The sequence below is a fragment of the Muscardinus avellanarius genome (assembly GCF_963383645.1).
Source record: "Muscardinus avellanarius genome assembly, chromosome: 9".
Classification (NCBI taxonomy): domain Eukaryota; kingdom Metazoa; phylum Chordata; class Mammalia; order Rodentia; family Gliridae; genus Muscardinus; species Muscardinus avellanarius.
In genome coordinates, this window is record NC_137795.1 from 30,991,451 (window position 1) to 31,018,530 (window position 27,080).

General features: G+C 37.8%; 1 protein-coding gene across 1 annotated transcript in view; it reads right to left on the reverse strand.

Moving 5' to 3' along the window:
* The window catches only part of ITGB8 (integrin subunit beta 8), a gene marked incomplete at both ends in the record, with an annotated part of 81,261 nt that overhangs the window by 22,315 nt on the left and 31,866 nt on the right, over positions 1 to 27,080 (reverse strand). Inside the window, 4 exons of the mRNA XM_080701840.1 lie at positions 6,001 to 6,159; positions 6,749 to 6,914; positions 8,727 to 8,973; positions 20,745 to 20,919. Coding sequence (XP_080557966.1) covers positions 6,001 to 6,159; positions 6,749 to 6,914; positions 8,727 to 8,973; positions 20,745 to 20,919 — 747 coding nt within the window. The remainder of the gene's footprint in view (positions 1 to 6,000; positions 6,160 to 6,748; positions 6,915 to 8,726; positions 8,974 to 20,744; positions 20,920 to 27,080) is intronic.

Consider the following 27,080-nt stretch of genomic DNA (forward strand, 5'->3'; position numbering starts at 1 on the left):
TTGTGTTTGTGACTTTTGCCAAAAAATGGTATCAGTTGTAATCGTGATACTTTACCTACTAAAAGAGGGCATGCACCAACAATTTCCATAAGCTTTGTGATAAAATTGGTAACAAAAGGCTTGCTGCTTAAATAGGATTCAACCAAAACATCTATTTAATCAGAATATTCCATTCCATAAATTTTAAGTCAAAGTTGAGTTTCAGCAGGCTGCCTTTCCTAACCTTCATTTTATTCAATTCCGGAAGTACTATAGAAGCAAAGCCAGGCTCCTGCAAGCCCGGTACAGGTGATTTTTGCATGCAACTTTTGCTTTCAATAAAAAGGAAATCCAGCTAAACATTGTTTGCAGAGATCATTTACTGGCTACGTTTTCTCAGAATATGAAAGGCATTCAAGTTAGTTTTCATGATATGACTGTAAAAATACTCTCACAGTATTTACAATTCAAAGTAGATAGTTCAGCAAGCTGAAGTTAGGCTTTTTTTTATAAGGTTTACTTTATTTTTGGCACTGGGAATTGAACCCAGAGGCACTTTATCACTAAACTGTATACCCAACCTTTTATAAATATTTTTAAAAATTTGAGATAGGGTCTCACTAAATTACGAAGGTTGGCCTCGAACTTGTGATCTTCCTGCCTGGGTCTCCTGGTAGCTAGTATTATAGGTATGGGCTACTAAACATGCCATCATTTTGTTACTTTTTAAAAACCCCATAAAATGTAGCAATATTTTTTCAAAAACTTCACATTGACTTAAAACTTTGCAGTTGCATTCACTGTCTGGCACAGAAGAACTGCTCAATGAATTACGATTGTCACTTGTATGTTTTCAAGACAAGAAGCGGAGAAGCAGAGAAAGAAAGCTATTTAACATTTTTCTGAAGTTGACAAGGCTCTTAGTCACACAGCAACATAAATAATCAGCACATTTCTTTATAAAAAGTTTGCAATTATCTCCTGAAATGTAACTCTGTCTGATATCAATGTTAGTTATAAAAGTCTTCTAAACTCTGAAAATATAAAAATACCCCTTTTGGAAAAAAAAAAAGCACTAATATAAATATAATAACTAAAAGTTTGTTAACTCATATAGTGAAGTTATGGATTAAATTAGTTAAGTATGAGCTGGGTACAGTGGCCCACACTGGTCATTCCAGTACTTGGAAGGCTGAGACAGGAAGATTGGAGATTTGGGTCCAGCCCTGGCAATTTAGCGAGATCCTGTTTTTTGTTTTTGTTTTTGTTTTGTGGTACTGGGGATGGAACCCTTCTGCCTCTGGGGTACACTCCCAGAAATATTTTTATATTTTATTTGGAAACAGGGCCTCTTAAACCAGTGAGGCTGGCTTCGAACCTCTCTCAGTCTCCCAAGCGCGGGGATTACAAGCGTGCGCCACCACGCCCGGCTAGCGAGATCCTGTTTTAAAATAAAAAATAGAATTGAGTTGGGGATGTAGCTCAGATGTAGATTGCTCCTGGGCTCAATCCCAAGACACACACACACACACACACACACACACACACACACACACACACTTAAAGTATGCTCCTAAGCTCTTTTCATCTGCAGTTCTAGGAAAACTGAATGTAATTCATGATAAAAAGCTTCCTAAGTAGCATTCTAAAAGTTGAGCATGTATTAAACAAAATTGCTTGAGAAGAGGCACAAGAGTGATGGCTATTTTTATCCACAAGGAAGCCTAAGTCTTTGGGAATGCATAATATGCCTTCTGCAATCCTGCCTCAATCATTTAAAATATTTATCTATTTAGCAACTAGTCTGTCCCAATGAGGCTGCAGGAAAAGACTGAGCTGCAAAGCCAGCAGCAGGGAATTAATTCTAAGGAGGTCTAAGAGAGAAAGGGGGAAGACTCACTGAGCATGGTATGATGGGGGACATAAAAAGCTGTGTAGAAAAGAAAACAGCAAGCCTAAACCAGGCAATACTAAGGCAATACTAGTCAGTACACTGTGCTTGTTGCACACACACTACGAATGTGGCGAGAGCTTCCTATTTGATCGGTCTGTTCGGGATTGAGAGTCACAATATTTGAAAATCCCCACGGTTGAGGCTCCTTGCTTAATCTCCACATTCTTGGTCTCCTTTCATTGAGATTGAAGATCTTCCTGCTATTCTTGGCCTTTTCCAAGCTGGGGCCAGTGGTTTCTGGGAGAGCTCCAAGGAGGATGAGGATGGAGATAACTCCAGAGGAGAGGATAGGGAGACAGGATGAAATTCCAGGCCTTCAATATTGATAACTTATCTTCCACCCATTAACAATTTTGGTATAAACATCTACCATTTAGAAAGGATGTCATTATTACTTGGCAGATTATAAAACTGCATTACTTCTCTTTTTTATTTAATATTCCAGAAAAAGCAGTGGAAGATGTCACTTATTCAATAGAGTAGTATCATTCACCATAGCCATGCACAAATATGGGCAATGCATAGAGAAATTATTTCAAATTATACCTTTTTTGTAACTTATATAAGCCAAATACCTAGTTTATAGTTCTATAAATTAAGACGGCAAGCTAAAATGTTATATTAGAAAACACAAAGAACACTGTTTCCCTATTTCTTCTACTTTTTGGTCAAGACACTGTCACTAACTGATTAAGAATAAAGATGTTAATATAAGATTGAGATGAATTGAACCCCAGATATGCTATATTATTTTTTTAGCTATTTATCCTCAGGCAACTTTAAACTTTCATGATCCTCAATATTTTTTTTTGTAAAATGACAATAATTACAACCACCCTAAAGAGTGGTTATAAAGATAAAGCTGACACTATATGTAAAACGTTTGCTACAGTTATTTCAGTTACTACAGACTCAAAAAACAGTACTCCTTTTTAGTCTGGGGTTCACATTGACCTTCATGAAGTAGTGAAAGCAGTAGTACTCTACCTCCTATAATTTATAAAATGTATTTTATCAAGTTTTTTGTCCTTACAAATAAAAGAAATCAGAGTCTTGAACTAAGAAACTTGAATCCCATTCAGCATTATTGGTGCTGGCTACTGGAGATAAACCAGGAAGCAAAATGCTGATTATTTGTCTAACTTATACAAATTCTGAAATTCCTCCATAATAGCTAAATAGGAAAGGATGAAAGTCATTTTAAAATGAGCAAGTAGACAGGCAGGGTGGTACACGCTTGCAATCCTAGCATTTGGGAGTTTGAGACAGGAGGATCGTGGTTCACAGACAGCCTCAGCTACTTAGGCCCTTTGTAACTCAGTGAGACCCTGTTTCAAAATAAAGAATAAAAAATAGGGCTGGGGTATAGTTCAGAGGTAGAATGAATGCCCCTGGGTTCCATTCCCAATACCCCCAAAAAAGTAAGTAAAATGAGCTGGTAAATATGTCTAGAGTCAGAGTCGAGGCAACCTTAGCTATAGGAGGCTTCAAAGAAGCTGTACACCATATATATATATGCAGGGCAAAGAGATCCATCATAATGCTTTATCTTTAGAAATGAGAGAAATAAGGACACAGACATAAGGTAACTGGAATAAACATAGTGTGTGTATATATGTATTTTACAGGTGATTTTACTTCAGAACTACACCTCTAGCCCTTTTTATTTATTTTTTCTTTTTTTGTGTGTGGTACTAAGGATGGAAGTCACGGGCCTCCTACCTCCAGGCTATACCCCAATCTGTTCTATATTTTATTTGGAAAAAGGGTCTCACTAAATTGCTGAGAACCTCACTAAGCAGCTGAGGCTGGCTTTGAACTTAGGTGATCCTCCTGTCTCCGTCATGTGCCACCATGCCCGACTCTTAAATTTTGAAACAGTTTCACTAGGTTGCTGAGGGTTTCACTAAGTTGCTGAGGCTAGCCATGAGCCTGTGAGTGTCCTGTCTCAGTCTTGCAAGCACTGGGATAAGAGGCATGCGCTACCATGCCCATCTACTCTTCTAAGGTATGAAGATGACACTCCTCCTTGGTTTACTTAATATTTTACATCTATCACATGTGGAAGGTCCATTCCTTAAAAAGATATGTGGAATTAATAACCACAGGGGCAAATGAAGTTCATGATAGATTGTCCAGTCTCCTGATATCACTAGAACCAAACACTGTCTAAATTTCTACCACAATTTATTTATATAAGGTTCTAAGACATGACATAAATCTTAAGTTATGAGAGCATATTTTTCCCTGAGGGATCCTCCCTAGATGAGCATCAGCATTCTTTAAAATACATTTATGGAGGGATGACTTCATTGACTTGGCAAAACTTCAAAAAATTCATACAATTTGAGAATAATGTCATTGTTACTTCTCCTTAAAAAGAAAAACTTCTCTCTTGTCTCACAATAGAATAGTTCCTCCTCTCTCCTTCGCTACTCCCTATAAATAAATTAGAACTCTACCTTAGATTAATAGAGGTAAAAAGGGCAGGAAGGAGAGATAAGAAATGACTAAGTAGAAGTAGGTGGGTCTGCTAAAGCAGCAGGAGGCTTCATCAACGGAATTAGCAAAAGAAAAGGCACCATTTGAATAACTACAGATTCCAAATTGTTACATATTCTGAGGGTTGAACTTGCATTATGTGGAACTTTGACTTTTGGTGAGTCTGGTAGGGTATTCTAGGTGAACTGGTGATCTACTTGAATTTTTCACATGAAAATCACACAAATTTGAGCATAATTTATATGTTTCTAATATTCTATTTCCCAAACTATGTGCAGGGTGCCTGGAAGCACCACAGCACTCTGATAAGAGTGGCACAAAATGTCTTAAAATTTCAAGAGAATCAACAGGCTGATGCTATTTGTCAAGTGGCCATAAACTACTAGCTAGAGATAGGTCAGTTTTAAGAATATATTTGGCTCAGTTTCTATAAGTGATATCATATCTTTGCCAAGCTGGTCAATATAAAAATTACGAGAAACAGGGAATGAGGGTGGCCATGTGCAATCTGATTGCAAGTTCTTGTTAAAAAGTAACTTGCTAAACATGATATAAACGCATATGTACATATGCCATGCATTCAAGTGTATTATTTTTAAACTGCTAAATTGTTAGTGCATAAGTAAGTTGGGTATTTAGATGGAATGACTTAACAAACAGGGGTGCTACGGATAAAACCTCTGGGACACTTGGGTCTGTGAACTGGGAAAGTCTGATAGCTTCTGTTCTAACAGTTTCAAGGATGTAGACGTAGGTGCCAGCATAAGAAATAAATGATGCTTTGCTGTTCATTTGTCACATCTAGATTTTACTGCTATGAGGGAAAATATGATACTAAAAGACTGTATACCCAGTAAGTTCCAAGTTTCCAACTATGCAAACATAATAAATATTCAAATATTATGTCAAAGTTACCATAAGTGGTATATTTGTTGCTCATGTATAGTTTTTATAGGATGTTCACATCAAGGACTATGGGGCAGAATGAATTTTAAACATAAGATTCAGAGTGTATATCTGTCCTCCAGAAGCTGTCTAAAAAGTGGCCCTGCCCAAAGCCAAGCTTCAGAGGGAGGAGTGCATCACCAAGGAGACAAAGCCCCCCTTGCCTTACCTTTTTATTTTTGGTCTTCATTTAGGGTCTATCTGAAGAGTCTTTAGGCAAATTACATTTTTATTATATCTTCTTAATAGTTCTATAGATATCAATCCTATGTAACTAGTCTATTTATACAAAGCAAAAACACATTCTGCTTCATTCCCAGGTCCTTGAATTAAAGGAAACTCCTGTACTGCTTTTATTTTGAAACATTAGACAGTGCCTATTGCTCATCAAAGGGCCAGCTAAGAGAGGCAGTCAACAGTTCAGCCATATAGCACTGAGCAGCACTTGTAGACTCCATGGCTCCCTACGATCATTTTTTTTTTTTTTTTTTTTTTTGGTGGCTCATCTTGGTTCTGTGTCTTGCTGTTTGGTATTCTGCCAGTACAAGAACAGCTGAATTGCCAAGTTCAACTTGTGTTGCAACTGTGTCCTAGCTGGGAAGGAGCCGTTGCTACATTACCATGGTTGTCGATTTGACGTACACGTTGTTTTTCAGATGGCAATTTCCGTCATTCGGCACCACGATGCCCGCCAATTTGCTATCGAGAGCGAGATGAGATGTCTGATCCGTCATCACCAGCAGCAATCTTTTAGCTTCTTTTCGCCATCCAATATGACTCTTAAAATAAACATGTAATTAGCCCTTGTACAAAAACATAGAGATCTGTACTGTGGTCTTTGCCTCAAGTAAACGATATGTTGGAGTGGACAAACATTGCCAGGCTAGAATGCCATGCGTGAGTACAACGCTGCTTCATAAATAGCTTCACGTGTATTTGTACACCCTCTACTTCACCACGGTTGTTTGAACACTCTAGTCCCTGGCTAGATATTTCCATGTTCTACTGGAAGAGGAATGAGCCAGGTTCTGAAGCAGGGTAAAACGTGTTGTGAGTGAGACCACAGGCTATTTCTGGTTCTTTCTTGGAGTGTGATGTAGAAAAAGAGCATCCTTTTAGGAAAGGCTTTATCCAGGTCCACAGGATATTCCTTCCTTTTATCTTTTTGTACTTATGTCCCTCTCTCAACTTAGCCCCCGTGTCCAAGGCACATATCAAAATAAGCAACATTGGTGGTCAGTGAGAGAGAGCAGGAAAATGTATTTTTCCTTACTATGTTTTCGCTCCATAAATTAAAGAAAAAATAAAGATCTTTGGTTCTTTGGGGCATTGCATCTGAGCACTCTCTCCAAACAGGATGCTTCTTACCTCACAGACAGCTGCCTGAAGCATAGCATCAAAACCTCCTTCAGGAGTATCTATGTTTCCAGAGATCTTTTGTCTGTGAACAGCTTTTTCAAACTCAGTGATGTTTTCTGTCAACGACAGCACATGGATGTATCCATGAGGAGGCATACAGTCTAAATTGTAGTCACTAGGTGGGAAAAGAAGAGGTGAAAGTCTATTTTGTTATGCTCCATTAAAAGTTCCAGGATATTACTAACAAAATTGTATAGTTGGTCTGAGATGAAAGTAGAATTTTTTTTTTGGTAGGGAAATATTATAACATAATAATTTACAAAATTAGATAGAAGTTCTATACTGGTGAGTATTTCCTTGGAAGCAGAAAATAGATTTATAAGGTTTGGTATTCAAAATATGAGGAAGGCTAAACATGTTTCTTTAATATAAAGCAACTAAGAGCCGGGCGTGGTGGCGCACGCTTTTAAGCCCAGCGCTTGGGAGGCTGAGACAGGAGGATCACACAGGTTCGAAGCCAGCCTCAACTAATTAGTGAGTCTCTCAGCAACTTAGTGAGACCCTATTTCCAAAGAAAGTATAAAATAGGTATAGCCCGGAGGTAGAAAAGCCCCAGGGTTCCACCCCCAGTACCACCCCCCAAAAAATATATATGTATATATGTATATATACAAAGCAACTAAGGGCTTTCCAAATACTAGTAGAGACTGCACATTTTAAAAAGGCAATAGTCTATACAGTCATTTCCAAATCACAGTTGGCCACAGACTAGCTAAGAAACACTTTCTTGGAAAATATCTTTGGGAATTTAGCCAAAATGCCATGTTAATGCTTAATTTCCAAACGAATAATTGTGCTAATTTAAAAAATGATGCTTAGTGTGGAATTACTGGTGAGTACCTGAAAAACATTAGCATCATTCTGACAATCCCCTGGAGTCTCAGAAAGTGAGGCTCACTCCTCAGGCGTATTCACTTCTAAGGAGAAGACTTGTGAAACTGCATTAGGAAGGAAATTTATCTCATTCGGGTACAACAGATAGCAAGAACTGTTTTGGTAAATTGGAATGTGTAGTGTGAGATGATCAGAGTAATTTATGGAAGTAGAAAATGTGTTAATATAAAATATTTTGAGCCAGGCATGGTGACAGACTCTTGTAATTCCAGTACTTGGGAGGCTGAGATAAGATCATTGCTGGTTCAAGGCCAGCCTCGGCAACGTAGGCACTCTGCAACTTAGTGAGACCCTGTTTCGAAATTAAATAGGGTTTGGGGTATAGCTCAGAGGTAGAATTCCCCTGGGTTCCATCCTGAGTACCACAAAATAAATGATTTATGAAACAAAAACTATACAGATTTATTTCTCTGAAAATTCAACAGGCTAAAGGCAATATTGTGTGAGAACTTGTTAGCTCTCTTATTATGGTGGGTATGTGATCTTTAGAATCAGAATTCCAAAATGATTAGAAAAAAATGCACTTTCTAGATGTCGAATCCTCATCTTTTGGCCTAATCTGTATGTGGCAGCTGAATTTTCTTTGTAATCACATCAAAAGCAACATATTATATACAATCATGTATGTATAGTCATGGAGAGAAAGATTCATCATTGACAAGATAAATACTTTAAAATGAGTCAAACCTTAATTCAACACATTTGAAAAAAACCAAAAAGAAAAACACAGAATATCCAAAGAAGTATTTATACAGATGACAATCTGATTCTTAGAAAATTTAAGCAAAGTTGCTAATGTTAGTCAAGATTGTTTGTGGTAAAAACTTAATAAATAATACTGAAGAAATATAAAATAAAAACTCAAGCTACAGATAAAGGTTTTCAGACAGGAGTAAACTTTCTCCTCGAAATACTTTTGATTCTTATTCAATAAGACAAAATTATAAAATCTGGTAAGCTCTTTAAATTATAACAAATAAAATGAGATTTTATAAGAAAATTATTTAATATTATCCAATCAAACATTAAATACCTGCATTGATTATGAATCCTCTCTGGGTGAATGCTAATGTACGGTGAAACAGTTTTATCAACATATGAGCCAAACCCCAGGCGGAAGTCACGGGAGAAAAATGCCATTTTTCTAGATAAATCATTTCCAACAGAATTTAGTTTTTCTATATTATTGTGCATGGACGCTGATACATCGACCAGATAATAAAGATCCACAGGATATTTCTTCAGAGGATGAACTTTCAGCATAAAATTAGCTTCGGCTCCTAGTTTAAAGTAAGAAAAATGTGACTTAGTGATCATTTTCCACATCTCAGGTTTTTTTTAAAGCACTTCACAAACCAATTTATTAGTCTCCAAATTCTATAATGCATTTCTTACAGTTCTATAGGGTGACTGAAGATAATAAGAAATGGGCCAGCTCAGCATAAATGCAACAGGATTCCTTCACATAAACCTGCACTGGCCCTGGCCCTCAGTAGATAGCAAGGAGCCCTGCAAAGCAGCAAGCCGCATTCTATCTGGAGAGGATGAGGGCAGTTGCACCTGTGGAGTGAATGGTTTGAGGCCAACCAGATTGATAGCTTAAGATTGGATGCAGGTGTTATGTGCCTTCTTTTGGGCAAAGGCACGTTTACATATGAGATGTGAGAACTCTGATAAATTCTTCTCATTGGCTAGTGAATGAGACAGCGGACTGCAGCATGGTACCCGGGGCTGCCACATTGAACACCTGGAGTATATTCACCCAGCACAGAGTGGGGCTCCTATAAAAACATGTGGAAGGGGGATCGCAGAGTTGAGGCGTTGCCTTTGATTAAAAACAAGTAGGTGTGAAGAAAGTGTCACCCCAAAAAGAAATATGGGGGGACTCCTAAGGACAACTGTCTGCAACACAGTTCTATTTTCTTCTTTGCCACATTATCATTTGAGGCATGAACTTGAGTTATTCCTCTAGGGCCCTATAGAGTTGGGAGTTCTGCTTTTAATTAAAATATATTGGGAAAAGTCAACTATTTATCATTTGAAGATTTTGCTATTTTGAACAATAAGACTTTTTTTAGGGGTGGCATGTTACACCTGAGCTATACCGCTAGCCCTAGTTTATGTTTTATTTTGAAACAGGGTCTCATTAAGTTGCTGAGGGACTCACTAAGTTGCTGAGGCTGGTGGAAAATCTGTGATCATTTTGTCTCAACCTCTCAACTTATTGGGATTATAGGTGTGCACTGCCATAGCCAGCTCCAAATACTGTGTGTGTGTGTGCGTGTGCATGTGTATGTGTGCGTGTGCGTGTGTATGTGTGTGTGTGTGTGTGTGTGTGTGTGTGTGTGTGTGTGGTATTGGGGATTGACCCCAATGGTGTTATAAGTCTGACCTACCCCCAGCTCTATTTTACTTTTATTTTTAAATAGTGTCACTAAGTTATCATGTGCTGTCCTACAACCTGCAATTTTTGTGTTTTAGCCTCTTAAGTACTACGATTACAGGAATGTGCCACTGTGCCCAGCACAAATTCTTTGCAAGTCAATAATTATTTGTTCATGGAGAATATCTGGAGTAGAAAGCATTTAAAAATAAATTCCAATTTGTATACATAATTGGTAGGCAGGTCTTCTTATTAAAGAATCCCTTAATGGATCAAATCTTGATGCACTTTAAATGAGCAGTCTTTCCTCTTACATTATTTCACAAATAAAATGTTTCTCAGCTAAATTCTCTAATCTATTCAAAGCACTAAAGTTCTATTGGCATATAATTATAATTATGGGATAAAGAAGCTATGCATTCATTTCTAATTTGCTGCATGTTTAGGAGACCCCTTTGGTGTGAAGCTCCTAGTTTGCGGCCCACAGATTTGGAAGGAGAATTTGGGCATGTGTAGCTCAGTTCAGTTCATTCCCTGACCCCTTCCCTTGAGGAGCTGAGCTGTCTCCAGACATTTATTCTGCCCAGCTTTTGGGCTTCTGGTGAAAAATTCTGTCCCTGTGAAAGTGTTCTGTTATTTGGGTGAAGAAATTAACTTCAGAAGAATGTTAGAACATAAAACATGACTGGGCATATAGTTTAGTTCATGTGGGAGGATTTGAATTTAATGTGTGGCCATCAATTTTTTAAAAACAATTTTATAAATTGTGGATTTGTTTTTTTAACTGTTGACTTGGGCATATCGCAAGGCCTTAGGCACTGTCCACATGGTATTTTTATCTTGGTGAATCATTGCAGTTCATGGTGGTTCTGTCTGAAGATGAATGGCTGCCTGTTTTTGGAGAGGCATTTCTTGAAGCAGCAGATATTAAGCATGTTGTGTAGTGGCCTTGGAAAAAGTATGGGTTGGTGACCTCTGCCAAAAGGCTGAGTCTGTGTAGTCTCAATAAAGGCACAGTCCTTGGAGGCCTAAGGCTATCAGAAGGTTCCAACCAAATGCTAGCCACAGCGGACCTAACCAGATGCCACCTGTTCATAGCTTAGCAAGCAAACTCTGGTCTCTCTGGCCTCAGCAAAGAAAAGGCAGGAGGCAGCCTTGTCAATTGGTCAGAGTTTGAGGGTACAGGCTTCTGTGGCTCAATCTGGTTCAGCTGTCATCTTCAGCCTTGATAATACAAGTTTTCAATAAAAAGAGAATATTTCCATACACAGACCTTTTTGCCACCTCTGGAGAGAACAATAAATGCTACTTTTACATTGCAAGGCTCCTGTGCTTCCAGTGAGGCTCTAATTTTAAGTAGTGAGCTCAAGGTTGGTAGCCCTACATAGGCTAATCCTAAATCCCACTTTGTTAAGGAGAAAACTGAAGGGGTCAAGCTTGCATTACCATGGCTTGCTCTTGAGATTAAGACAGACTCCACACTGTGATCTCAAGTTGGCTTTGGTTTGGTAATTGTATATGAGGGAGAAAAATCTTGGAGACAGGTTTCATAAGCATTAATATTCCATGGTAAGAGACTGTAGGAGAGCCTTGTTATGCAACACAGATACTGTGTACCTATGTAAAACTCCTTGCTTAGATGGTTGCTGGAGATCTACCAACACAGGACTCAAAGGCCAATTGAGAGAAATACACCTAAAAATGAATGTGATTTAATATCTGTGACTGTTGCCACTATGAGGTTATCTGTGAAGACAGCAATGTCTTTCCTGCTGTGTTGAGAAAGGAGCTAAGCAGAGCTGGCTGTGCGCAGAGATTCCACAAAGTAATATGGATTTGCTGATAACACTGAGAAAAAATCACTATCGAGCTTCTACTAAATCACTACTGAGTTTCTGCCAAGGTCTTGGGAACTGCCTTTGGGTTGGAGCGTGTTTCCAGTGCTGGGAACATAATTAGTCTACCGGAAATACTAAATGGCTTGAGATTGGCTTGTTTTTGTAATCGGGTTGGTATGGGCCAGTGTTAGGATAATCTTATGTATCCCATTAACCATAAAATCTTTAAAAAGTGAGACAGAAAAGGCCCTACAGTGAAACTGAAATTGAATTACGTTGTTAAGATTTTGAAGAAATTATACCATTCCAGTACAAAGAGAAGCTCAGGGTTCAGATAAAGATTTCCCAGCCCCATCCTGGTATCAAATAATCCATCTATTTAAGGTAAAGCAGGTCAAAAAGTTGGGGATGATAAATTTTGAACTTACTTTTAAAAACAATTAGCTCATAAAGTCACATATTTGATATCAGACTTTAATTCATTTTAACTTCCATTAAAATGTGGATGCTAAATATTTTTAAACTTTAACTTAAATTAAAAAATTTAGCTTTTAAAGTTAAAATTTGCTGGGTGATTCATAAGGTTATAAGATTTTTGCTATAGTTTGGGGCATTTTGGGTTTTATTTATTATTGTTATTATTATCATCATCATTATTATTGCTATTATTTGGTACTGCGGATGGAACCCAGGGACATTCTACCTCCAAGCTACCTTTTTATTTTTCATTTTGAAACAGGGTCTCCCTAAACTGCTGAGGCTAGCCTTAAACTTGAAATCCTCCTGTTTCAGCCTTCTAAGTACTTGCATTACAGGCATGTACTGCCAAGCCTGGCTCATAATCCCTTTTTTTAATATGGATATAGACACCAAGATTTAGAATGATAAATTAATCTGATCAAGGTCATGACTAATTATTCATTTACTCCTTCAATCATTCATTTCCTCATCAGATATGTGAGTATGTACCACATGCAGATGTAATGCTTTCCCCGGGACATATTCAGTGACCAAGGAAAGACAGGAAACCAGGGCTAGAATGCCCAGCCCCATGAGTTCAACATTATAAGACCACCTATCAGCCTTAGGGCCAGAGCTACTGGTTCTACTGGTGACAAGTAGGAGCTGAACTTGGGCAGAGAATAAAGAGATGACCCTGTTGGATCATCTCCAACCCTTGGGCCTTACCCCACCCCACACACTGGCTTGAGAGTGGCCATGTTTTCACATTTTTCTGCAAGGTGGGCAAAGAACATGCAGAGTAAAGAGATCTGGAACAAGCACTATTCTTGGCTCCTTGGGCCATATGTAATACTCCGTGGAAAAATGTTAATTCCCCTCCAGCAAGAGGAGCTTGAGATTCCCAGGGCCCAGGACCCAGGAATCCTGACTCTCAGACACATTAACAAACTAGAAGATACATGGAAGCGACATTCCATTCCATCCACCTTCCTCCACTGTCCTGGGACAAAGCTACTCTCTAGCTTTTCTCCCAATGCTACACTGGTCAAGGTTGAATTTTAATAGAGGATATAAGTCAGTGTGTCCTTATTTCACATGAAGTTAGATATAGCTATTCTTGTCATTTCAAGGGTCTTGGGTGTTGAAGATAAAGGGTAATGATTACTTATGTTTCTGGAATTTTTCTTCACCAATCTCAGAAAGTAATAAGGATTTTCTACAATAAGAAATGAGGTCTTGGTGGGGACTAAGCTGCTTTCTTGTTCCTTTCTATTGTCATGGTACAAATACTTCCTTCTAAATAGTTTCCTATTTTTGGAATAACAGGTAAATATGAAGACTCTATATGGGTGTGTGCTTATGTGAATATCTTAAAAATGTTACCAGATTTTCTGGATTAAGGGCTATCTATTTCTCTCCTCCCCCAGGATTTAAATCACATTTTCTCATCAATTTTAGGTCTTTACCCTCCAATATTAAACAATCTATTCCTACCACTAAACATAGCTGATGACTAGTTAAAGCTAACTCTGAGGAAAATAGTAATAATTGACTATAATTTGGGCTGACCATAACATTTCCTACTTGGTTTTTCTTTTTCTTTCTGGATATAGAATTTCCAAACATAAGACAGATCATGTTAATTTTAATCTCCTAACTCAAACTCATTGCTTTTGACACACTAAAGGGTTTGGAGGTTGGGGATCTGGTAGTTTAATGTTTAGCCAATTTCTTTACTTAGTATTTATAAAATGAAATATTTCAAATGAACTTCTTCAGCATGCCACAACATCAGAATATCCCTATCAACTCAAGCCTTTCCTGGATTTTGCCTGAATTATTTCCATACTTTCTTCCTTAATAGTGTCACTTTCTTGCAATAATTGTCTACACCACAAAGTCCACCTTTTTTTGGGGGGTTATTTTTATACTGGAGATGGATCCCATGGGTATTCTACCTCTGTGTTATATCCCCAGCCTTTATTTATTTATTTATTTATTTATTTATTTATTTATTCTTGCAGTACTAGAAATGGAGCTCAGGGGCATTCTCTCTCCAAGCAACACCCCTAGCCCTAGTTTTTAGTCTTTTTTATTTTGAAACAGGGTCCTGCTAAGTTAATGAGGCTGGCCTCAAACCTGTGATCTTTTTGTCTCAATCTCTGAAATACTTGGATGACAGGTGTGCAACACCACACCTGGCTTAAGTCCATATTTTAGAACTCAAAATTGCCGTGTCACTTCTTATTTAAAAGTTGTCAGTAGAGCTGGGTGTGGTGGCGCACGCTTGTAATCCCAGCATTCGGGAGGCTGAGACTGGAGGATCCCGGTTCGTGGATAGCCTCAGCTACTTAATGAGGCCCTCTGCAACTCAGTGAGACCCAGTTTCAAAATAAAGAATAAAATATAGGGCAGGGATGTAGCTCGGAGGTTGAATGCCCCTGGGTTCCATCCCCAGACCCGCAAAAAAGAAAAAAAAAAAGCTGTCAGTAGCTCTTGATCAGATGGCCATCATTCAAGTGGCTGAACATGCCAGATTAAAATACCTTCATAATATCGATTTTTATCTACATCTTTAGTTCTAGCAAAACAAAACTGCTTGTAAGTGTCCACATATACTCCACAAATACATAGTCCTATGTCCTGCTTGTTTCTTCCCTCGTCTGTGGTGTCCTAACCTCTCTTTTTCGTGTAATTACCACTCCAAGACACTGCTCAGTAATCTGCTCCTCTCTGGACTGGGGCTGAGCCTCCTTCTCTTATGTTTCCATGGCAACTGGCTCATACAGCCATTATATGTACCATATCATTATAAGATTACAGACAGAGCATCTTTATCTTCTTTAGAGGCTAAAAAGCTACCAAAGAAGATAGCTTATGTAGAGTATCTAACACAGTGTTTGGTATCCAGTGAATACATATGTGCTTGTAATTATTTCTATTACTGATAGTAGATTATTTCTCTCCCAGCATGAGAGTAAGAGCTGTTTCTTCATGTCTGAAGCCTCTGCGCTTGGCACATGTGGTCACTTGTAATGTTCTATAGTTACACTGTGTTTGGAATACACTTTGGGATGGCATTTCCAAAAGGCCAAGAAAGCAAGCTAGTATAAAGGACTTCTTTCCCACAGTGTAAGGAAAGTTTAGAGGAAAAGAATATCAGCTGGCCCCACATTGTGTGGTGACACAGGTGTTATCTCTGAGAAGCCCCTCCTCTCCTCACCTCCTCATATCTTTTGAGATTCTGAAGCATCAACTCCTTATTTCCTTCATTTAACTTCAAAAGGAAGAAGTGAGTCTGTGACACAGAGTGAGAGAAGGACTTGGAGGGAAGTTGACGACCTACTTAGAGCTACTGCCAGTGACTGGATTGAATAGCCCAAAGAAACAAAAAGCGGTCAGAATGAGTTTTGACTACTCAAATGATGTTGTGAGCATCTCAGATGTTCTGGCTACAACAAAAACTACTGGACACCAAGAAAAGACAACTGAAAAATGTTCTGCATAAGATGAAACTGAAAAACCACAAGAAAATGTAGAGAACTGTAGGAGGAAGAAAGGGATGCCAACGTTGTTCATTATATTTGAGCAGGAAAAGGGGAAGGCCTCAGGAAATGGGATTGGATTAAAACAGCCTCACTAAGTAGCTGAGGCTGTTAGCAAACTGCAATCCTCTTGTTTCAGCCTCTCAAATGCGGGGATTACAAGTGTGTGCCACCACGCCCAGCTTACAAGTGTGTGCCACCACGCCCAGCTAAGAATTTTAATACTTCCTTAATAGGAAGTTTTTTGTTTGTTTTATTGCCAGAAATGGATAATGGACACTAAATTTTACTGAATAGTTTTACAGTATCTATTGAGGTAAATATTTATGTGTGTGTATATATATATATATATATATATATATATATATATATATATATATTGTGTGTGTGTGTGTGTGTTAATAAAGTTTAAACAACCAAGGGGCATATTACTTCTGAGCTACATACCCAGCCTGATTTTATTCTTTATTTTGAAACAGGGTCTCACTAAGCTGCAGAGGGCCTCACTAAATAGCTGAGGCTGGTTGCAAACCAGGATCTTCCTGCCTCAGCCTACCGAGTACTAGAATTACAAGCATGTGCCAACACACCTGGCTTGATAATGATATTTTTTATGTATTTTTGTCAAACTAAGATCACAAAAAATACATTAATTCCAACAACCAATTACCTTTTTTAACTACCTTTAAGTTTGTTTCATAATATAATTCTTAGCATATGCAGTATGGTTTGATTTTCTAAACTTTTATGAAGGATTTGACAGTAGGCAGGATTATAACAATTGAGTGAGCAACTTCTAGGACTTTTCTAAATCTAAGACTTTATAGGACAGAGGGATAATGTGTTACTTGGATGTTTGGTTCAACATAAAACATTTCTTACCATGAAAACATTTAGGACTAACACTTTTCTTTGGTGAGTATTTCTTTCTGATTTTAACAAAGGGGTGTTTGCAATTTTTTTAACTTTTATATATCTAGATTTCTTAAGGTTCTGCTTCTTAAGTCAATTTTAGACATATATATTTTCCCAGAGGATTAGTTATGTTTATCAAGATTTTAACATTTTGCCATAATTTAAAAAAATTTTTAAAAAATATTTATTTGTGTGATTATAGTTTGCACAACTTATTTATTTTTGTCCCATTTTCCTGATTGGACTTGCCAAACTTTATTTTTTTATTGGGCTTTACAGAAAAATCAGTTCTTGAATTTATATATGCACTTTATCTTAATTTTTATTTTGCATTTCATTATTATTTTAAGCTTATGAATTCATTGGTCTTGTGTATGCTTATTTTGCTTTTCCTGCTCATAACTGTTTGGATGCTTAGGTCTTCTTTATCCTTTCTAAAAAATAAAAGTCAAAATTTGAATTTTCTTGAGAACAACTTCAGTGAATTTCATATATTTTGATTTTTTTTTTTTTTTTTTTTTTTTTGGTGGTACTGGGGTTCCTGGAAGCACTTCTACCTCCGGGCTACACTCCCAGACATATTTTTACATTTTTATTTGGAAACAGGGTCTCCTAAACCAGCGTGCACGTCTGGCTTAGAACCTGCGCGATCCTCCTGTCTCTGCCTCCCAAGCGTGGGGATTACAAGCGTGCGCCACCACGCCCGGCTATATTTTGATATGTTTAATTATTATTATTATTAATCTATGACTAAAGTTTTGATTTATTCTTGGAGATAGAATTATTTAGGAGAGCCGGGTGTGGTTGCACACACTTATAAACTTGTAATCCCAGTACTTGTGAGGATGAGACAGAAGGATTGCTCAGGTTCGAAGCCAGCCTCAGCTACTTAGTTAGGCTCTGAGCAACTTAGTGAGACCCTATTTCCAAATAAAATATAAAACATAGGTCTGGGAGTATACCCTGTGGGTAGAAAGCCCCTGGGTTTCATCCCCAGTACCACAAGAAGAAAAAAAAAAGAAATATTTAGGAGAGGTTATCTTAATTTTGCTGTTACTTGATATTTATCATTTTATGTTGATTTCAAATTTTATTTCACTGGGCTCAAAGATATTGACTTATAAAAGCAAAAAGTTTTCACTTCTTGAAACTGAATTTCCTGTCTAAAAAATGGTTAATTTCTAAAAACATCCAATGGTCTTTAAAAACATGATTTTATACATCAAATGTTATAGACTAAATTGTATCCTCCCTTCCCCCAAAATTTTATGTTGAAGCCCTAGGTCTTAATATGATGGGATTTGGTGACAGGGCCTTGGATAATTGCTAACGTATTTAACATTAGGTTTACATGAGGTCTTTGTTGGTGGGGCCATCATGGTGGGATTAGTGGTCTGCTAAAAAGAGATACTGCTTTCTCTCTCTCTCTCTCTCTCTCTGTCTCTCTCTCTCTCTGTCTCTCTCTCTGTCTCTCTCTCTGTCTCTGACTCTCTCTCTCTCTCTCTCTGTCTCTCTCTGTCTCTCTCTCTCTGTCTCTGTCTCTGTCTCTCTCTCTCTCTCTCTCTCTGTCTCTCTCTCTCTGTCTCTGTCTCTGTCTCTCTCTCTCTCTCTCTCTCTCTCTCTCTCTGTCTCTCTCTCTGACTCTCTCTCTCTCTCTCTCTCTCTCTCTCTCTCTCTCTCTCTGTCTTTCTCTCTCTCTCTCCCTCTCTCTGACTCTAGTTTTCTCCCCTTCTCTTTTTTTTCTCTGCTCGGTGAGAACATATCAATAAAATGAACATCTGTAAGCCCTCTCCAGGAACCACATCTGTTAGCACTATGACCTTGGTCTTTCATATTTGTGGCCTTTCTAGAACTGTGAGAAAATATATTTTTATTGTTTATGGTAGCAAATGGATGGTATTTTGTTATTACAGCCAAACAGACCAAGGCATTAAGTTTGCTTCTTGACTAAGTTCAGTTGTTCTATTATATAACGCCTATTTGCCACATCTGTAAGTATTAAGGGGTATGTTTTTAAATTCTCCTAATATAAAGATATAATGCAAGAAAATGAAGAGTAGAGAGCAGGAGTCTAGAATATTGGAAGAAGAATGTGTAGTGAAGATGAAAATCTTAACTTGCCCTCAAACTCAAATGGATACTGGGAGATAGTCCCAGAGATGCTTGAGTCAGAAAGTCTAAATATAACTGAGCTACCTGTGTGCTACTCTTTGATACCGATACGGCCTAAGAAGGGCAACAGCCCGGAGAGACCTGAAGCCTCTTGCAGATGAACAGTGGAAAAGGCACTAGAAGAAAGTGTTGCTGGAGATACGGAAATGCAAAAGAAATTAAGGATTTTGGAAGCAGCCTAGAATACTAGGTAAGCTTATATAGATCAGGAAAACTGGGCTAATTAACCTTAGAATAGCATGAAGAGAAAAAAAAATCATTAAAGACAGCTGAGCAATCATAAAAGGCTATCATGTGCAAAACAGACCCATGTGCAATTATAAGAGCATTTAAGGGAAGATTTTAGTGAACATATTGAGTTAAATGAACAAGAACATGTAATTCTTGTTTCTCCTTGCTCTTTCTAAAAAAGAACTCGACCATACTAAATATACACATATCTCTTTGCAGTAGAAAGTGGCAAGAACCATAATCTTACCAATGTAACTCTCAATTTTTCATGTCCCTTTTCAACTGTTTCTCATGAGTGGTCACACTGGGTTGTGTCATTATTTTATATGGTGAAGTGCACCATTTTAATTGGAAGCTGGGAGCATTCCGAGGGCCAAGAGAAAAGTGGACTTTGTTTTTCTGGTAATCAAAGATTCTGGAAGAAATGGTTCAGCATTTGGAGTGAGATGAGGAGTATGTCAAGAATGATTATTTTAAAAATTAATCACAAGACAGGACCACCTACAGGGAAATAATGAAGACTTGAAATCTATTTCATACGGATTTAAATCAGTCCATCTAGCTGAGTGCTGTGTGACTTCTGAGTGCCTTGACTTCTCTTGCTGTATGTAGTGTATACACTGAAAGTCTCTAGCTTTGGAGGAAAGAAATATTTCCCAGAGGTCTACAACATTTGTCAAACTGTAGGACAGATGCCAGGCATGGTGGTGCATGCCTATAATCTCAGTACTTGGGAGGCTGAGACAGGAGGATTGTAGGTTTGCGGACAGCCTCAGCAATGTCGCGAGATTCTGAGCAAACTTAGCATGACCCTGTTTCAAAAACAAAAACGTGAAAAGAGATAGGGGTTTAGCTCAGAAGTAGAATGCACATGGGTTCAATTTCCAGTATCACAAAACAAACAAAAACAAAAAGTAAAAACAAACAAACAGAAAACTGTGAAATACACAGTGATGGACATGGGAGTATCAGAGAAGTACAGGATGACAGGTGTGTATTAATATCATTGCTATCCTAAGGCTGCTCAACGTAATCATGATAATCATGAATTAAAGTTTTGTGCTTAAAAGTTCATTGCAAAGGCTCTAGGTACTTAGCTTAATTCACATGTCCCATTAAACAATCAATCAATCAATCAATCAATCAATCAATTCACTAAGTACTTATGGAGTCTCATTCTGCCATCATTCTGCTAGGCTTGAAGAAAGAATGCAACAGAAACTGTTCCCATCCTTGCTGAGCTCTAGTGGAGCAGAAACACAATTGCTTCACAGAGTTCTGTGGTCAGAACATGTAACGATATGCTATATCATGGTCAGGTCTGCAGGGTGTCTGATGTCAGCCGGCTAGCTAGAAGCATGATAAAAACTAGAATTCTGGCCCTCTGAATCTGAGCTCACTCTGATTTCTACGACAACAATATCGCCTGTTGCATAAAAGGAAAGTGAGAAAATTGAGTTGTAACTTTAAAGATTATCACAGATTCATTTGAAAAATCACCAAACCTGGACGCAGTTGGATGGATACTTCTCCTGGTGTGACTTGAGTATTAATTTCATTCTCACTGGGTATTATGACCCGCACAGAGGGGGATTCTATGGAATCAACCGAGCAGCCTTTGCTTATTAGATTGGAAACAGTATCACAACGCTCACTTCTTGATCCACCTGAAATGAAATCCTGTTTAAAAGAAGGAAAATCACTGAGGTTTTTAGCGCAAATCATCTCAGTTATAACCAAAGAGAACCTATAAGCAAATATTGCTATTTAAGTGTAGAACAAATTATGCAACTGTTATAAATAGCTGCGTGTTTCAAATAAAGACTGCTGGCATGTTTGACATGAATAAAATATTAATTTTTAAATTTCATTTAAAAAGAAGAAAATGAATTATTTAAAAGGAGACCTAAACCAAGCATTTTAAATGTTAACTGATCACTGTAAAACTCTGCCAATTTAATTCTTTCTAAATATTTTACTTTGGAAAGACAGATCCAAAAGAAAATGTAGCCAAAATAGACCATTTGTTGGTTTCAAATGTGAGCCTCAGTTTTCAATATGTTTTCATATACTTTTAGGTTTGGAATATGAAAGCAAATCCTTAGAAATCACATGCCTAATTAAGTACTAAACATTCATAAAATAATGAATTAAAAATCAAATTTCTTAGAGCGTAAAATTGCCTAGCTTCTTATACATGCAGCGGCCTGTAAATAATTCAATAAATCAAGGAAGATATTAATGATGAGGTAGAGAGATAACAGAGTGGAGCTCAAATTCTCCTGACTTTGTAATTGAATCGAAAACTTTTACTATCATACACCATTAAGTAGTTGATAGTTATCTAAGAGCCATGCAATACACTTGAAATAATGACGTAAGTTTGAATTATCCTGGTGAAGTAAAAGATTGCTAGTTTTAATTTTCATGTAACCAGGTTCCCCCCCCTAAGAATGAAAAGCATGTTGAAAAACATGGAAATGTGCTTTATTTTATATATTACATTGGTACGTAGTATTGGGGATATCTGCTTAAACATGAGCCGAATATTCTTTCAGTGATTTTCTTGGCAGTGGCTATGTTGATCCATTATTCAGTCATTCCTTCTTTAATTTAGATGGTACAGAGAACTGTATTTCTAAACAATTATTCAGTTACAGATTTTTTGTTGAATATGTGCCCAGGGACAATAGCCTATGCGGTACTAGTGGCACAAAATAGAGGCAGGCAAACAGAGGCCTTTCATCAAAGTCAACAGAATATGGGTGGATTCAGTCATTAAGCCAACAAATATGGGTATGGTAATAAAACTCGGGGGAAACACAGAATGTCACACGACTATGGAGAAAGAGGATTATCAACTCTAGTGGACAGTGAGTGTTAAATATTAAGCTCCTAATATAAACAAGGACATCCCTGGCACTGGTGAATAATTAGGATGGTGGTAGGCAACAGAAAAAACATCCAGATGGAAATCTTTATTCCTTTCTAAGTTAGACCAGGGCACCCGACAGATTAGGGTCAGTGAGACAAATGCAGCTTTTGGCTTGTTTTTCTCTGGTTCCAGTGCCAATAAAAGACTTGAAACAGCAAAACAAGGAGAATAGCGTATGTAAAGGTAGGGTGTGGCCCCCCCCAAACCAAGAGTTGACTATGTGGTCCGTGGCAGCATTAATCCTGAATTAGAGTATGGGTCACGCTTGCAATCTCAGCATAGTCAGAAGGCAGAAAGGAAGTGTGCCTTTCTTTCCAACCAGGTGTCATTTTATAAATAGCGTCATAGAACAGAAAACATTAAATTTTCTTTGTGATTAATCAAACACCTAGGTTTTAGCCAGAAGTTTAAAATAGTCCAAGCCTCAATTTCTAGTATCTAAATTTATCCTATATACTGGAAAAACTTAGGCAGTGAAGGTGAGATACAAGCTACAAACCGCTTGGGGTTCCTCAGAGAAAGGCGGTGAATAATTGCTCTGGTCTGTGTTACATTCTTCCAGGGAGCTCCAGCCTATGAGGAGGACCCCATTTCTTAGAGGGCTGGGAATGCTGAGAGGCCATAAGAAACACTCGCTCCTTGAGATTCCCATGACATGCTACAGACAAAGGGCCACGTGCGTTTTACAGATGTGAAGCCCCAAGACTTCAAATCGTGGACAGGAAATAAAGTACAAAAAGCTTTAGTTTTCTATTCAGCCAGTCAGGCAGTCTGTGTGTACAGAATGGAGAAGAAAGAAGGGTGGTTAATTTACTGTAACTATACATCAGGGTACACCATGTGACCTTTAAATGTCAAATAGTTTTGCTGAAATCGGCAAAATGTTCTCAATTATTTTGCAATATCTGAATCAGCATGGCTGTTTTTATCCCACAGTAAAAACTAAGTCAGAAAAACATTGCCAACTGGCCAATTAGGTTTGAAAAGGCAAGAAAAGACCATGGCATAAAACTCAAGAATGGAATGCCGTTCCTGCCAGTTGTGGCCTACTTTTTCTTTGTAGAAAGAAAAGCAACTTAAAGGCACACCCTTTTAATTTTTAGTATTTTTGTCTCAGTTCAATTTTTTTTTCTAATTCTTAAGCTCTATTTTTCTACCAGAAAAACACAGGCAAATTCATACTAACTTTCTGTATCCAAAACATATTTGAGAATGAAAAGCCCAAGTTGAAGTCACTCTTTTTTTTTTTTTTTAATCGGTTACTACTTTTACCCATTCTAATGCAATATTCTCGTGGTACGAATAAGCCAAGGTTTCCTCCTACTTTTGTCCAAGTTTTTCTGTTTTTTGATCCTAGGGACGGAACCCAGGGATAATCTACCTCCAAACCACACTTCAGCCTTATTTTATATATTTATTTTATTATACTTTGAAACAGGGTCTCTCTGAATTACTGAGGGTCTTTCTAGATTATTGAGGCTGGCCACAAACCTTTGATCCTTCTCTTTTTAAAATTTATTTATTTTTATAAGTGGAACATATTGAAAGTGGTGTACATTTAGATTGTGCTTCATGCTCTTCCCCCTCTGTCCCCCCCCCCAAAGAGAGTGTCCAGGTTAACCATGTTATATTTATACTATTACACATATTCGAATGTAGCTCCTCCATTGAACAACCTCAGCTTTCTTCCTCTCCTATCCTTTCATTCAAGCTTTGCTGAGATTTCCCCTCCATCATCTGGAGTCCCTCTGGTATTACCACTATTCCCTAGCTTGGACATATTAGAGAAAACATATGTCCCTTCTCTTTAAACCTCTCAAGTCCTACAATTATAGATGTGTACCACACACAGGGCTATGTCTCATTTTTTATCTTTTCTTTTCTTTTCTTTTTTTTTTTTTTTACTTTTTGGCTGCCAAATATGGCAACCTGTGTAGAGTAGAAAAATTCTATCATCTTTATTTTAACAGAAAATGTCCTTCACATCATATTTTAGAATAACTATAACACCAGGTTGTCTAATCTGGTTGTGCTGTGACCCCCGGTATCAGATATATCTTATCTGGGAAGGAAGAGAATTCTTCAAAACTTATGTCTTTCATGAACATTACCAAGACACATAAGACATTAAACCTAATATTGATAAAGTCCTTCCTTTCTATTCTAATTATTTTCTGGTTACTTTCATGTAACATGTAAAGAAAGAGAAATAAAGAATATAGAAATTCAGATTTAAAGCCTACGTAAGAATGCAAACAACAGAATATACCTTGTCTCAACTTTTGAGTTACTTTTTACTTTTGACCAGTTTTGACAATTATACAGTCCAGGTGTATGGTATTACTTATCTGTTCTCATCACGAGCAAAAGAAGAAACAAAACAAAAACAAATAAAACAACCAAAAAACTTCCCAGCTTGCTAGCTGGGAAATCACAGATATCAGTTGTATCTTCACCTAAATGATGGGTGATCTTCCAAAATCCAACCATCCAGGCTGCCTCACAGCAATGTCAGGTCAGCCTTCAGGGAGTGGACAGCTCCTTCTGTTAGTGATTTTTGTGCACAGTGACCAAGTCCGAAAGCTTCACGCTTCCCCTGAAGCCTGTTATTAGCCATCCTAGGCAATCCTCAGAGGTTTCTTTTGTTGTTGCTGTTTTGTTTTATTTTTATTTTGTTTTGTTTTGGGTTCTGGGAATTGAACCCAGTGGTGTTCTATTTCAGAGCTACACCCTCAAGCCATTTTGTTTTTGAAACAGGGTCTCACTAAGTTGCCAAGGACCTTTCTGGGTTGCTGAGGCTGGCCTGGGACATGTGATCTACTTGTCTCAGTGTTCCCAGTATTGGGATTACAGGCCTGCACCTAGCTAATCTTCTTAGTTTTTTAAACCTCACCAAAGCTCTTCAGAGTCATAATTCCCATTTCCTAAGCGGTACTTGTGTGCCAGATGCCTCTCTCACATTGCTTTATTCTGTCTTCAGTCTTCATAAAAGTGTAAGGCAGGTGCAATGACTATTCCTATTTTGGAGGTAGGAAGGCTGAGGCTCAGAGTGATTAAGATGCACAAATCTACCGGGAAATTGGCAGAACTAGGATTTGAATCCAGTTTAGTCTCTTTTCTGAGCCTGCCTTTTCAATACATAAATTAGAACACTTTACATTGTGTAGAAGAAAATTGGGGGTCATGTAAATTTTGAATGTTTTTGCTGAGAGTTTCACCTGAAACTCTCAGAATATAGAAATTTCCAGTGGTGTACACAGGTCTGCCTCCTCTCATCCAGCAGCCACTCCCCCCTTTCTTTACCTCCTTCCACCTGAGTATCCTCCCTCTAGGTTACCCCAATCCCTCCTTCTATGGCCGGACTATTATTGCCAGTTCTGTGGCTTCTCTGTATTTCTGTGCCTGTCAGGGATAGGAGAAGGGGTCCATCTATAACTTGCCCTGCCAGTTGAGTGACAACTGATCTTCTGAAGCATCTTTTGAAAGTTCCTCCAAACTACCTTCACTAAAGCATTCAGCAGTAAAGGACAGGTCAGCACACACTTCAGGGCTCTAAGGATCTTCCTCAGTGAGGAAGTAGAAATTGAAAATGGAGTGCTAGTTTAGGATCAGAAAATATTAAGCCATAACACAGTATTGACAAAACTCCAAATAAACTCAAAATTCATGGTTACAGCAATGAAGAAAGGGAGGCTCTGAGAATGAGTTTAGTCTGTCAGGTCTTTGGATCACAGAATGTGTTGGAGTTGCACCCAATAATTGACTTCTCTATTGTGTTGCCTGGTTCCAGGGGTTGTGGAAAAGCACTTCTCAGTTCATGAATAACCCAGGGTGCATCTGCTGAGCTTCAGATTGTCAGCAAGGAAGGTTGGTTTTCAGGCATGGTAGTTATTTTGAACATTCTCCTCCTCCTGACTTACTTCACACAAGAACATTAGGCCCACCATCCCTGGCTACTTTTCATCTTTCTTTTTTCTCCTGGGAATACCTCAGGGCATCAGCAACAAAGGAAGGAAGAATAAAGGAAGATAAGGTGGTGAGCACAGTTGTTGAGTTAAATCAGAGGACAGGAAACCTGGAGATTAGCTCCATGTCAAGCAAAAGGCCCTTAAATCCTATCTATCAGCTCCAATTCTCAGTAGCTACGCAAATAACTGGAAAATCATGTAGACAGTCTCATTAGAGAAGAAACCTCAGTTAGCAAATGACTTCTTTGGTGAAATTTATCATATACAAGTAGTTCTAATAGGAGGTTATTGACAAAAGAAAAAACTAAAAAAAAAAAAAAAAAACTTTTAGAGCCAAGAAAGAATAAAACTATTAAAATTATTTTACTATGAATTTTGTCATTAGGATTTATTTCTCTAGGTAGATACAATGACACTAATTTTGGACAATAAAGAATTCTGAATTATTTCCCATTCCACAGAACTTAAGTATACATAATTATCTTATGAACAAGGTCACAGGTCAAAAGTATCACATTTTCCATATATGACCAATACATTTATGCACAAGATTAGAAAATGAAGTAATCACTTATCTTCAAATATTTCAAATAAAAACAAGTGAAGTGGACCAACAAATTAGCTTGCAATTATTTTTTTCTTTGTGGTATTGAGGATTGAACTCAGAGGCACTCTACCTCCAGCCTACACCCCCAGCCATTTTTATTTTTATTTTTATTTTGAAACACAGTTTCACTAAATTGCTAAGGACTTCTGAGGCTGGCTTAAAACCTGAGATCCTCCTTTCTCAGGCTCTCAAGTACTGGGATTACCCGAGTGCATCATAGTGCCTGGCCTACCTTGCTTTTTTTTTTTTTTTTTTTTTGGTGGAATTTGGGATTGAATCCAGGGATTTTGTACCTCTGAGCTACAACCCCAGCCCTATTTTATTTTTTATT